Source organism: Megachile rotundata, chromosome 5, assembly GCF_050947335.1.
Source record: "Megachile rotundata isolate GNS110a chromosome 5, iyMegRotu1, whole genome shotgun sequence".
In the NCBI taxonomy this organism is placed as follows: Eukaryota; Metazoa; Arthropoda; class Insecta; order Hymenoptera; family Megachilidae; genus Megachile; species Megachile rotundata.
In genome coordinates this window covers 5,340,204-5,355,428 of record NC_134987.1, presented here as the reverse complement: position 1 = coordinate 5,355,428, position 15,225 = coordinate 5,340,204, and the positions used below count along the sequence as shown (strand labels likewise).

Genomic DNA, 15,225 nt, shown 5'->3' with positions numbered 1-15,225 from the left:
CTCAGTTACAAATATTTTGAATGAATTTAAAATAATGATGAACGTGTGCTGATAGTTTTTTTGCAGTAGAATCAAGTTTGGAATGAATGTGATTGAATGTGTGAGTAATCAAACGGTACAAAAATAGAATGTGAGTAATCAAACAGTACGAAAATACAATGTGAGTCGTTAAATGGCACGAAGATGTAGTATGATTAATCAAATAATATGAAAAGACAGTGTAATTAACAAAATGAAACGAAAATATGATTAATAAAAATTTAAAATACGATTAATCAAATGATATGAAAATATGGTGTGATTAACCAAAAGGAACGAAAACATAATATAAAGATGTCAATTTAGTAGATGACATCTTCAAGCTTTCTTTAACACCTTAGATATAGTTATCAGTATATGGATATTGTATAAATAGATCACTTGACTAAATATATCACGATAGTTTTATTTCTCAAATGGATGAACTCAATACTGTTCTCAATTCGCCAAATGCAGCAAACTCCAATATACAAAGATTCTGTCAAATCAAGTTTTATAAAAAAATAGATTCAGTAATATTTGCGTTACGTGAGCGAAAAATGTATGCTCAAGATGGAATCTATATGAAGTATATACCAATTTTTTACTAGTAATGAAAATTTGTTGATTTAAACGAAATGAGTCGCACTTTGATATACTTGTAATTATGAGTAATGGTATAAATCGAGTGTTAATTATTCAACAATAGTTTCTGATAAGATACACAATTACATTGTGTGAAAGTCGTAAGTACCTAGACACGGTACTTCTTAAAAACATGAAAAAAGGATTAATGCAACTGGTTTCTCAACTCACCTGACCTACCTTTCTGTAACTTCTGATTATGGAGGAAAGGCTTGCAACAAAACACTGTGTAACATCTATAAATATTAATAAAAACACTGCAAACGTTGTTGCAGTTACTAGTGAACTTAAAATTATAATTTCAATGCCACTATCGAATATTTTCATTTATGTCTTCATCACAGTTGCCATACGTAGGGACACGATATCGTCACATATAGCAATATTCAAACACTTTCAAAAGAAATAATAAATATTATGAAAAATAACAGTGTAAACTATTTTGAGTAAAAATTGTTATATAAATGTGTTCGATAATCTATGAGAGTGGAGCTACAATCGTTTGACTATTAGCCATAGAATATCTTAAAAGATATATTCAGGAAAATTAAATGATACATTCATTAAATACTTAAATTATATGAAACACAAAAATAATTTATATCGGTACAAAGTAGTTATTAACAAGTTCGTCTTCGATATGATTGTTAATTTCCTTCGCAATAGTGTAAATATTTCGAGGTCATCTTTACTGTTCTGTTTTTAGTACTATTCACAATGCCAGTAGTTCATCTCTTATGCTTACATTTACTTTGTAAATTTAATTTTTCATTTATCTGCACAGATAAAAATTTAGAGTTCAATTCTGGAAAGTATGATGGCCAATGAGTGTGACTTTTGACTATGTGTAGCTCAACACACATGGATAAGCACATACGTGTTTATACGTATATCTATAGTCCACACCGCTACTAACAGTATTTACTATTCTCTGCATGTGCACATAGAACGAAGCGTATATTAATACAATAGTCTACAGCACGTGGTGAATTGTGGTACTAATCAACAATGAAAATATAAAATCAAATTACATTTTCAAAATATATAGGTCCTTCATTTATTAGGTCGAGTCATAAGTAACTTCCGTTTGTTTATCAGACATTTATTTCGTTCTCATTAAACAACAAAATTATATTATTTTATTATATATTCACCACTATTTTCTATAACCTTCTCCCATTTTCCTGGTAGTTTATCAATTCCTTCCTTGTAAAATGTGGTTGGTTTGGACTGGAAGAAGCTTTCAACAGCCTGCCTGACTTGCTCTTCAGAATTGAAGGTTTTTCCATTTAAAAAGTTTTGTAAGGAACAGAAAAGGTGGTAGTCTGTCGGGGCAAGATCTGAGAAGTAAGGTGGATGTGGTAAACCAGACTATCCAAGCTCAAGAATTTTTTCTTGAGTCACCCTTGCTGTATGCGGTCGCGCGTTGTCGTGTAAAAGAATGATATTTCTGCGATTGACGAGTGCAGGGCGCTTTTCTAGGAGTTTCTCTTGCACTCTTTGCAATTGCTGAATGTATTTATCCGCAGTAATCGTTAAATTTGACTTCAACAACTCGTGGTGACTTATACCTTCATAATCTCACCATAATACACAATATAAAATCTATTTAGCTGCATCGGAAGTTACTTATGACTCGACCTAATATAATAAAATGGACCTAGATGCGTGTAATATTGATCAAATAAAATCGCATAATAATAATAAATAATTACTTTTGTAAAAAGTAATTTAATTTTATATGAAGTTTTTATACGACGCCATTTTGTCTTATATCTGGCATCTACAATTTCGATGACAGTAATTTGGGATTGTGCATAAAAATGGCACACATACACCAAATCAAGTGCTATGCATAGCATTGTAACACTTCAGTTTCCTATATGAATGTTAGCACATCGACTAACTGTTCATTTTTTATGAACAAAGTTATTGTCCTTTTCTATGTTTCCTGTATAAAATATTTGAAAGATTAGTGGGAGGTTAGATAAGAAGTAAAGATAGATGTGTATAGTTAATGCGAAGACGTTAAATGTAATAAAAAATCTTGACAGAATTAGTATCTGCACCATTCATAAGTTTGCAATTTAAAATAAAAATTTGTTATACAAATTTATTTATTTATTTCTTATCTATTTTGTTACTGTTTATTTATTTAGTTGAACATGTTATATGTATTTTTAATGATATTAGCGCTAATTAATATATCAAGAGAAATTAAATATAGTTCAAAGCTGGGCATTCAGTGCATTCAATTTTAACAAATTGGTTCACTTGCACATGTACTATCGACAACCCTGTTCTTGGCGCGTAGGAGGCTGACCCGAGAGTTTGGGGCTGCGGTTCCAATTGGTCAGAATAGAAAAATGGACTAGACTAATACGTATTTCGTAGAAACTATTGGCACGAACCGTTATGCACAATGGAGCTAAAGAACGAGGACAATCGACAAAGGTTTCGAGTGATCGTTTCGAACGTTAGAACATCACATTGGGACTGTTCAAGGTGGGATAGGCGGTGCGTCCCTTAAATCTGGATCAGCCTTCTATGTGCCAAAAACAGGGTTATCAACAGTATACCTTCTAATTAAGATGCACATTTATGTAAAATTTGTAGATATCGGCCATACATGAAAATATTTGTCTACAAGTAAAAATTTGAATTTTAATTAGTAAAAATGCCTTTTTAAAAAATTAGTATTTGCAAATAATGTATTCAATGTAAATAATCAACGAATAATCGTTCATTTTAATGTTTTAAGTGTTTAATAGTTTTAATGTAAATTTGAACACGAAATTAGTAAGTGATTATGACTGATGGATGGAGGTGTACTAATACACTGACAGATACACACCAACAATATTATAAATAGAAAAAGACGTTTTCTAGGCATGACATTTATTGTATTATAAAAAGCATTAAAAATAAGAATTTTTCCCAAAAATTCAGAGACAACATTTTTGAACTTAATTTTTATGTAACTTTCTACACATTGAACATTACAAAATCGTTTTTTAAAAAGAAAAAAAGATACCTACACCAAATTAATTACAAATTCAGACGAGATTCAATATTTGTTTTAAATAAGTTTCGGGGTATTCAGTGCATTAAATACATCTACAATACCTCGGTGTTAGTTATGAATCATATACACTCATTCTATTCGGTAGAATCAGAAAATTCAATATGGAGGTAAAGTTATCTCGTACGTATAAACCTCTTTATGTACAAAGAACTGTAACATCATCATAGTCAATAAGGAATTATCTATTAAAATATATGGCTGATTTACATTCTAAGTTTTAATGTTCTGATACAAAAACGTATCAATTTTGAAATTATATTAATTGTAACATATTTATTAGTACTTCGACAATAACTACGTCTATTAATTTATAACGCTGTGCAAAAATTTGAAGCCATTTTTAACGAAGCTTCGCTAAATGCTACAGCAACTATACTTAAATCCGCAGCTAAATAAATATTTTCAGATAAATTATTTGTCTTCATTTTTAATTTACTCGTTTGCTTTGAAATTAGTTAAATAACCTACCGTGTCAAATGCTGCCATCAAATTGTCAGAAATACGAATTTGAATTAATAATTAAAAAATTTCAATAGTGCATAGGTTTGTGCAAACTTCGAGTTAAATTATATATACTTCTGCGGAACCAAATTGTTGCTTACGTTGCATATATCGATAGTACACTTCGCTAGAAGCGTGAAATTAAATAAACAGAAGATGATAAGATATGCAAACAAAGCTAAAATTGAAATAACAAAAATATGCTCTAATAAACAATGTGCATTAATATTTAAATACTCGAAATACCAGTTGTGTAAATAACTCTGTCAGCACCACTGTTTAAGTTTGTGTTTTCGTCGGCGGTAGTGGGTGGTGGTGGCATAGCAAAAATTGGTTGCTGGGCGGTAGAACTATTTGTAGGTCCACCAGGTTGCGCTGTAATCGCATCGTCATCACTTTCTTCTTCCTGTTAATCAAAAATTCATCATGAATACTGTTTCCTTAATCTGATTGTATCAGAACAACTCAATTTTTCGACGGTGAATACGCACAGTTTATTTCAATTATTATATAACACACGTATTATAATTTAGTCTGCGAGTGACATCAATATTACAATCAAAGCCGAAATACTTGATCCCGTCACGAAAGTCTTTGCAAAATATAAAGTAAAGTCCGTAATGACAAAACAAGTACGTCCCGTAGTGACAAGTTATAAGTGAAGCCTCGTAACAACAAATATAAAGAATGCAACGCGTAGCAACAAATATAAGAGAATGAATCGAATGAAGTGCGGGCCCGGTGCCCTCGCTTATTTTATACGTTTTACTCCCCTACGACGTCTCCTAGCAACCACCCGATTTCTTCGAAATCTGCCACGTGCCCTCCGTCGACCTTGGCTTCGCGGTCATCCCTCTACGACCGATCCTCGCGATGCCGCCCGCCCTTTGCGGCCGAGCCGCCGCGCTGCCACGCCGCGCGCCGATACCGATATCGCGCCGGCACTTGCCGGTACCCGCCGTCAAACGGAGCGGTCCGCGCCTTTGTACTCGTTTCTCGAAAATTACGCATCAGGAGACGTCGCCGAAGAGTGCCTTTCTTTTCTGCCGAAGTGCGCACCTGGGTTCGCCGGCATTTCGCGGTGGATCAAATACTTATTAATTGGCATTTTTCTCGGAACTTCAGAGCATGTGCCACGTGCCACTTTTGCCACGTGCCATTGCCACGTGTACCACGCACGTGTACATTTCTTAGAAAAATTAATTATCTATCGTCTTCGAGGGCGACCGATCCCGCAGACAGCTAGCCGGAGCGCAAGGCAAGCAAGCTCGCCCTCGCCCGGGTTCTCACCTTTCCCGAGCGGAGTGGCCCTCGGTGTTTTGGTGAGCACCACCACTCCCGGGCGGATTGGTTACCCCCGGTGCTACGATGGTGTTTTTCATGCCGAGACACTCATGGTGTTCGACGAATACGGCCACAGGTTTCCCCGTGCACGTAGGGCTTCGAGGCATGGAAACTCGCCATGCCTGCTGCTTTTGACCAGTCGTCCCCGAAAACCCCGCTAAATTCATTGAATCTTATGTTTATCCTTAAATTCTCATTCCATGCTCCGAAATGCCTCAATTGGCCAGTTCTATCCGTAACACTGATCACTGGTCCTTCAAAACATATATGTACAGACAATATACTTGTTGGAATGGTAAGGGCATTTCTGGAAATATCCACGTGCCTGTGTTGGCAGAGAGGGGGCGATCGCGTCCAGCAGCGCCGCTCAAGCCGATCGAGGAGTTGGTTAGTTCGGTATAGCGTTTTGTATTGCGTAACAGGTTATGGGCCCAGCACGCTTCCACTGCGCAAAGGGAATGCAGGTACATCAAATGGATGTCGAAACCGCTTACATACAAGGAGACTTGACGGAGGAAATTTATATGGAGCAACCACAAATGTTTGTAAACGTGGATGAAAAAGAAAAGGTCTGTAAACTGAATAAACCGCTATACGGGCTTAAACAAGCGGGACGTGAATGGTATCACAAATTAGATAGCTATTTAACGAGCTTAAATTTTAAGAAAACAGCAGTTAATCCATGTGTGTATGTTGATGCAAGAAAGAGTAGCGATACCCTAATTGTAGTGTATGTTGATGATTTATTGATTGCGTCCACTAGTTTAGTTAATATAAATATCGTAAAGAGTGCATTAAAAGAAAAATTTAAAATAAGAGATTTAGGTTGTGTTAAGGATATTTTAGGTATGCACATAGATCGTGACGGAACAGGAGACATCAAAATAAGCCAGAAAATGTATGTCCAAGACATGTTAAAGAGATATGGAATGGAAGAGTGTAATCCGCAAAATACGCCTATGGAAGCAAATTTAGACATAGCAAGAATGAAAGATGAGTCAAATACTAAACAGGTATTAAATAAGCCATATAGAGAACTAGTGGGATCTCGAAACTATTTAGCGTGTGCAACCAGGCCTGACATCGCGTTTGCAACCAATGTACTTAGTAGATTTTGTAACAACCATCAAGAAATGCATTGGAAAATGGCCAAACGAGTATTAAGATATTTAAAGGCTACTATAGATTATGGTATAAGGTATCAAAAAGGAAACGAGGACTTAACAGCGTTTGTTGATTCTGATTGGGCTGGTGACACATCCGACAGAAAGTCATGTACGGGTTATGTAGTAAAATTAGCAGGAGGTCCAATTAGTTGGTTAACTAGAAAACAAAAATCTGTTGCGCTCTCTACGATGGAGGCAGAGTATATGGCACTATCGGAAGTAACTAAAGAAGTTGTATATTTGCGAAATTTGTTAGAACATTTAAAATTACAGACCTTATGCGAAAAACCGACGAAAGTATATTGCGACAATCAAAGTGCTATTCAGTTATCGAAGAACAATGTATACCATTCTCGCATTAAACACATACATTAGATATCATTTTTCGCGAGAAGCGCGAGAACAAGGCAAAATAGATGTTAATTTTCTGAGTACTAATGAAATGCCGGCGGATGTGCTAACTAAATCGCTCACAAATGAAAGGCACAAGTCTTGCGTTAAATTATTAAATTTGTTACTTTAAGTAGTAGAAGCAACGAATACTCCGGCATGCAGATAAGAGGGAGTGTTGGAATGGTAAGGGCATTTCTGGAAATATCTGCGTGCCTGTGTTGACAGAGAGGGGGCGATCGCGTCCAGCAGCGCCGCTCAAGCCGATCGAGGAGTTGGTTAGTTCGGTATAGCGTTTTGTATTGCGTAACAATACTTTATGTACGTATACAGCAAATAGCAAATCTGATTTCCATAGGAAAAATATGACAATCAAGGATAAACAAGGCTCTTATTCGTTGTTTTTTAGGGACTTTCACAGATTTGAAAATTTTGAGATAAGTTCAGGATTTGGAAACCTTTAAATTTGGAGTTTTTGTGAAAAGTCTATGCATATGGATTTTTTGATCCAGAAACGTGAGAATATAGGAATTTGAAAATATTAGTATATACATTTCGGAATTTTGGGACATAAGTATTTAAGAATCTTGAAATTTGGGGATCTACAAATATGGAAATCTAGGAATTTGGGAATTTGAGTATTTAGGGAATCTATGGATTAGGGATCTAGGAATTTATGAATTTGGCAATTTGGGATTTAGAGATTTGAAAACTTAGGAATCTGTGGATGTAAGAATTTGAAGACGTTAGCGTGTTTGAATCTTTTGGATACAAGGATATAGAGACATGAAAAATTAGAGATTTTGCATCTAGAAATTTAAGAATCTAAGAATTTGGAGTTTTAGGAATTTGGGTTTGAGAAGTTTGAAAATCTGAAAATTTAAGAATTGTTAAGTTTAAGGAAGCCTACATTGTACACGAGTGTACATTCTGGTACAATACAGACTTTCTTTGGCTAACTAAATACAATAGGAATAAGTGCAGAGGAAAAAGCCCCATCCGAATTTCTAAATTTCTAAATTTGGAAATTTCAGTGTACACAGTTGATTTCCAATAATATTAGATTTTCCTTGATATAAGAGAAAGCGTAGAAGTTAGGTTGAAGTTTTATGTAAACTTTCCCCAAGATTTTGTCAAAATCGAAGTCTAAGAGGTGCTTGACTCTCCTCTATACTTATTCTTAATCAAAAGAAGCTCATGTTGCATCAAATGTTATAATATTTAGCACTTTAGCTTTCTCTCGGAAAAAGAAGACTACAGGAGGATTTATCACTCACAAGGGACCATTCCGAAGTGATAATCTCCGATTTTGATGAAACTTGGATATAATGTAGTTCTCGAAAAAATATTCGACACGTATTTTTTTTTAGCTGCTATCATTCATGTTAAGGGGGTGAAAATAGCCCTCGAAGTTGGGGGTTGAAACCATATTTTTGGGAATATCTCCGGAACTAAAGAAGATAATTGAATTCTTTTTTTTGTAAATTGTTCGTCTTTAGATAGGAAATGTTTGTGCGAAAAAAATTTCAAGAAACTTTATTTGTTTAAATAATATTTAAAAAATTTATCATTTTTGTTTAAATTTTTGCACTAAATGTTGATCTATTTTTTTGCAACTTCGTGTACGTAAACTATGGACAAAAATAGAGGATACGTATTTTTGGAATTTGCTGTTTTTTGCAATGTTTATTAGATATATAATTTAAAGTCACCTTCTGTGAAGAGGGGTAATCAGCATTTTTATTAAAAATATCATTATTTTTACAATCTTTTACATTATTTTAGAGATTTTATACCTCTATATATGCCGTTAATTGATTTCTGAATGATTATTGTAAGCGTCGCAGGTATGAGCGTGACGCGGTTAGAATCAACGCCGAAAGGAACATAGGCATTTGTGGCCAATATTGTTAAAAAATAATTTAATTTATTTTTATTTTTTGAGTTTCTTAAAAAATCCCAATGTTTCCAAAAGTTCTAAATATTTTATTTAGAATGAAGTCTTTACGCCTGTAAAAGTATAAAAGCAGTATTGGCCATAAAAGCCTATGTTCCTTACGGCGCGGCGCGGTGTTGATCATAACCGCGTCACGCTCATACCTGCAACGCTTACAATAATTATTGAGAAATCAATTAATTGCATATGCAGAGGTATAAAATGTCTAAAATATAGTAAAAGATTGTAAAAATAATGATATTTTTAATAAAAATGCTGATTACCCCTCTTCACAGGAGGTGACTTTAAATTATATATCTAATAAACATTGCAAAAAACAGCAAATTCCAAAAACACGTATCCTCTATTTTTGTCCATAGTTTACGTACACGAAGTTGCAAAAAAATAGATCAACATTTAGTGCAAAAATTTAAACAAAAATGATAAAATTTTTAAATATTATTTAAACAAATAAAGTTTCTTGAAATTTTTTTTCGCACAAACATTTCCTATCTAAAGACGAACAATTTACAAAAAAAAGAATTCAATTATCTTCTTTAGTTCCGGAGATATTCCCAAAAATATGGTTTCAACCCCCAACTTCGAGGGCTATTTTCACCCCCTTAACATGAATGATAGCAGCTAAAAAAAAATACGTGTCGAATATTTTTTCGAGAACTACATTATATCCAAGTTTCATCAAAATCGGAGATTATCACTTCGGGATGGTCCCTTGTCAGTTTAAACTCTCAAATATTTAAGTTACTATACTCGTACCCGGCTAAATATAATTATAGGCTGCTTAACACATGTTGTACTTAATACTAAATAAATTGTCTCATTCTGAAATGAATATTCGATTTAATATTCGATTTAATATAAATTAGGTAGCGGTTAGAAGTAAAATTACAATTTATTTTAACCGATTTGAATAAAAATCAATTACACTTAGCACACTGTGAATTTATAGTGTAACCTCTTCGTTTTATTCGCATTGATTAAAATGACTTATAAATACGTGTAAACCGAATTTTGGACATGAACATTTTAAAACCTCAGTTGGAGACACAATAATGTAGAAGTTAATATGGCGTCACATAAAGGATGCGTAGTGAGTACATAAATCACGATAATATTGTTTTTAGCATAAATAAGTTAACTTTTTGTAGAGATAGCATAGAAATAACTTTTGTAGATCCAGCAGGGTCCTATAAAGTATAGTAAACATTAAAAACAAGTAATTTAATGTAATTAATACATTAATATCTCGACGATGTACTGCGCATGTCTCTGTTGACGCCATATTGGTTTCATGTATTCATAAAGGGTACACTATTAAATGCGTCTGACTGAGAAACTGTGTTCAGATCAGTTTATACCATCGAATTTATTGTTTAAAAATACTAATTAACAGTTAATCTCCAAATAAAAATGATAAGAAATAGTAACTGTAAACTAATGAGACGTACAGCGGAGCTTTTTTCTTCTATATCTTCTTTTCCACTAGAAAAAGCTAATGTGCTCAATAGCGTACGTATACAAGATACAATACGATTTGTTTTATATCTCGCCTTATAAAGACTGGGTCTTCTATTTACATTACGATTTGAATTTAATCGTATTTAACAAGCAGAGTTTGTTTTTTCAAGAGTATAAACAAACTGTAGAACAGTAGGTGTGACCAGTTATCTATTTTTATAAATTGAGTAAACATTTTAAAATTATTGTGTTGATACTCTTTTATGATCAAAATTCATTTTATCATGCATTTAGTATGTTACGAAGAGATTCACTTACAATGTTTAATATTCAAATATACAAATTAATTTTACATTTTTACAATTTTAGGACTTATGAGTTGTTTATAATGAAATGGCAGCTTCCTCTTTTGAAGGAAATTTGATTTGCTGTATTTTTTAATCGTATGAAACGCGAAAATGTGAAAAATGTGGAAATTGAATTTTCTTAAATAAATGGAGTTCTCTCAGTTTCGTTATAAAGGACTTGTTTGTTGATTATGCATTTTTTAGTGCTTAGTTATTTTAGGCTCTGAATGGTTCATATGTAAATTATTATAGTGTCTGTTCGATAACTCCCCGTTAGGAATGTACCTTAGAAATGCATCCTATCTCTCTCTTAACAGTTTCTTCCTTTACTTCACTGTTTCATTCACATAACATGGTAATTATAAAACGTGCTGAAATAATCTCATAGCATGAAAATATTGCCTTCACAATTTTTTTATATATCGTTTCAGTAAAAAGTTATTTAAGAATTTTTTAAGAATTTACTTTTGACACCATTGAAATTTATCCAATAAATCTGTCTGTTAATCTTTTAATCGTCATTTCTTCGTACCTATTAATTTTTGCTTTAGACTCTATCCCGAACTTTTACATCTTATAGCAAAATCAAGAGGTAAATTTTTAACCCTTAAAGTTTTAATAATTTAACAACCTTAACATAACTGTTTAAAATATATTTATAGTCTCCTTGAATGTTTAACGAAAGTTGTACAAAATTAAATGTGGACATATCTCACATGTAATTTTTTTTACAGAAGTGATAACAAATATTTTAATTTTCCTACATATTTTATATTAGGCTATTTTCGTAAGAACTATTTAGCATTTGTCAAGAAAAGTCTATAAAGATATACTCGTCTATTATATCAATGTAATTTGTAACCACACGTTCTATGGATTCGTTTAGATACATTACTTGGAATTAAAAAGTACATGTATACATTTCAACACCGTTTTTACAATAATTTCTTGAATTACAATAATTTTCAAAATAAACGTCCAAATATTTGCAACTACAACTTTAAGATATATTTTTATTTCTCCGATGTGAAAAACGAAAAAAAAAAAAAATACATATGGATCTTATTGAGTGCCAAATTATGTCAACGCTGCTTCATCAAAACTGCTGTATATTACTTGGACAACTTTATTATAAAAAGAATTTTTCCTAATTCAACTGCAGTCACCGCATCTTTTATGAACAAATTAAATTTCAATTTATAAAATCATTTTTAATATAAAAGTCGAAGGTGACAGATCATCTACAGTTTGTTTATACTTATTACTGCAAAAATATTATGCTAGAATATATCGATAAAACATGTTCATGCTCTTCATATTTCTTTGGCAACAATACTTGTAACTTTATTTGTCATAAAAGTCTATATTTAATAAAAATATAGGTGCACACGACACGCTTAATGTTTTTGATTTCGAGAAAATATATCTGACGAAGGTAAAGGATTAACTGTTTACATAAAACGTATAAGAAAGCAATGATTTGAGACAGCCACAAATTTAATCAAAGCTCCGAAATTGAAGGCCAACATTCTATCTCTGTACAATATTTTTCTCTCCATTTATTTATTTTTTGTATATAGGCTTATTTATGAATGAATTATGAAATATAACAATGATATTAAAATTATAAAAATATTTGAATGTTGGTGTTGGTTATTTTCATTATTTATATGCTTATATCTTGTGTAACTTTTATTCTATAATATATTTTATTAAATTTTTTCTGACTTTATTTTTTCTCCTTAGAATTTATTTTAGCTTAATTTATTTTTAATTTATATTACATTCGACGTTGACCTTTACATTAACCAAACATTTTTAATAACTAGAGCTATTTTTTATCTCACGACTGTAAAAATTCTGCATGATTCAAATATTTTAAAAAATTATACTTTTCTACCTTTTTTATATAATTTTTCACCCGTTCAATAGAATATACATATATGTAAATAAAAGAGTTGACCTTCAATTTCAGGTTTTCAGTTTCGAAGCAGATTTTTTTACAAATATCTATGCAACGTGACGTGGAAAATGATTTCACTAGATTAAGGTTATTGTTTTCACAATTTTTGACACAGAGTAGAAAATACACAGTACACTATTATATTAAACGGTGGTAACAAATCTATTCTATTAAAATAGACATTTTCATAAAATTCATGAAAATTAATTTAACGAAAAGTAAATGTTTAATCAGAATTAATATTTAAAAATAATCCATAGATATAAAAAGATCGGTAAGTACTACGAATCCTGAAGAATCAAGGATTCAAATTGGACTGTTTAGCTTTTAATCATTAACATTCCAATTTCTGTTATCGTTCATAACAGTTTTATCATTACTTAAATTCTAGTAATTAAAATATTTCACAAAAATAAAATTCAGCATTACCTGAAATCTGATAGTAACAAGAGTTTCATTTTTCAACCAGTATTTTATCAAACAAAAATAAATATCTTAAAATTTGTATACCTATCGATTCCTATACTTTGAAACCAGTTTTATTCAAAAAGTGCTCATTTTTACTTGTTTACTGAATCGAAGTCACGAATTTCAAAATAACACCAATCCATCGAGTAACAGTATCAGTAGAAACATTTTCTTTAACTTTTCGTTGATCTTTCTGATTCCTCTAGCGAGATATAACAAGCTTTGCGAGAAAAATCAGAAAAATTATTAGATAAGAGAAACGTTTTTTCTGAAGATGCTGATCGATGGAATTGCATTTTTATGGAATTCATGGCTTCAATCGAATTCAACAGAGAGTTCTTACTTTGAGCAAACCTACGTATACCAACCTGCAGTTCTCGTTCTGTACATTGTTGCATTAAACCAGAAAGAATGTAAAAATCACGATAAAGAAAGAAAACAAGATATTCAGAAAATAGTATGAAAATGATTGAAAGCCGAACATGTATTACGGATTTGTTTCAATGGTTCTCAGTTCCATCTCGTTCCGTGATTTCCGGCACGAATCACCAGAAAATTACAAAATTAATCATCATGACTAATCGTTAAATTTAAAGAGCGAAATCTGTAAAATTTCAGCATAGTTTGTACAAACGATCACAGTTAATTATTATTAGAGTTAAAAATCTATATTCTAGTCCGGTACAACACAGGTAATTATAAACAATAGTTCAATTATAAATTCTTGTAAATAAAACATCAAAAATAAGAAATGTTAAAATGTAAGGTCCTCGATGTTTAAAAAGTGAGGTCTTTGATGATCAAATTTGGTTGTGTTTTCAAATTGCCAAATTCAATAAATTTGAACACTTGTTAGAGGATTAAGAACCACTGATACTGATGAGAAAAACTTACCTTGGCCGGGGCTGTGGGTTGTGTTGTCACGACATTGTCACCTGTCCTCTGGTTCCGCTATAATACAACAACAACGTAAACAAAACCGCTAAACTATTTTATTCTAAAAAAAAGGCAAACATAAAAAGTGCATGCTAGGCTAATTCAGAAAGGTTTCAGAAACAGATGACGTATGGCGATTATGAAGTGAATGATCAAGAAACCAATCGATTACATGAGAAAAATAACAAAAAACATTATTATTTTATTCCTGCAAACACCTTCGGTGAAAGTGATCAAAAGGTGAAAGCACTTCTTAAATATTGCCAACTGCATGACTTTTAAGTTCTACGATCCTTTTTTAATTACGTAGAAAAAAGCAGTACTTGATTCTCTACAATGAATTTTTTTTACACAGATACGAGACAATTTGTGTAAGGTTATAGTTTTATTCAAGAAATCATTAAGAAATTCACTAGAAAGGAATTCATTGTTGTTATCAAAGTACTCGCAAGAAAAAGTCGCGACACTAACGAGCGTTTTTTGAATTACTAAGAAGTTCAAATTATAGGAACAGATAAGTATAAATAAATGTAAGAATGTTTAACATATTCGTCTTAATATACTCATAGAAGATTTTTCTAAACGTTTTTAACGTTGACATCTTATAGCTAAAAATTGTAGTCTTAGAGTTAAACGATGATACAGGAAACCGAGGCTAGTTATTACTGTGTTGTTTTAAATGTGTTTAAAGGATATTTTGAAAATGATGTACTTGAAGTGTTTCGACGATACTCACCCTTTGAAAGATTTGGACTAACCCTCAGATCGCTGAGATAGCGATAACTTAAATTTAATTTTACAGTTTAATTAGTATTTCGTAACATTTTTATTATTTAATATTTGTAATGACACCATCAATTTTTTTTAATTTTTAGAACTTGATAAATTTTTTAGATCTTGATGAGAAACAGTTACTGTATATTAGAAGTGAACAAAATTATGTACAT

At 32.0% G+C, this 15,225-nt stretch overlaps 1 protein-coding gene across 6 annotated transcripts in view; it reads right to left on the bottom strand.

The window, feature by feature from the left end:
- Positions 1 to 15,225, bottom strand: part of LOC100875310 (Cysteine string protein) — a 54,827-nt gene that overhangs the window by 21,671 nt on the left and 17,931 nt on the right. For 4 of the 6 annotated variants that reach the window (XR_001096835.2, XM_012291641.2, XM_012291643.2 and 1 more), the window contains 2 exons: positions 14,237 to 14,293; positions 4,496 to 4,655 (listed from right to left, as the gene is read on the bottom strand). Coding sequence is in view for 5 of the 6 variants with exons in the window: in XM_012291641.2 (XP_012147031.2) it covers positions 4,496 to 4,655; positions 14,237 to 14,293 (217 nt within the window). In the remaining variant the exon portion in view is untranslated. Of the gene's footprint in view, positions 1 to 1,183; positions 2,615 to 4,495; positions 4,656 to 14,236; positions 14,294 to 15,225 lie in introns of those variants that run through there. The other 2 variants (XM_076532018.1, XM_012291644.2) reach the window with 2 other exon arrangements.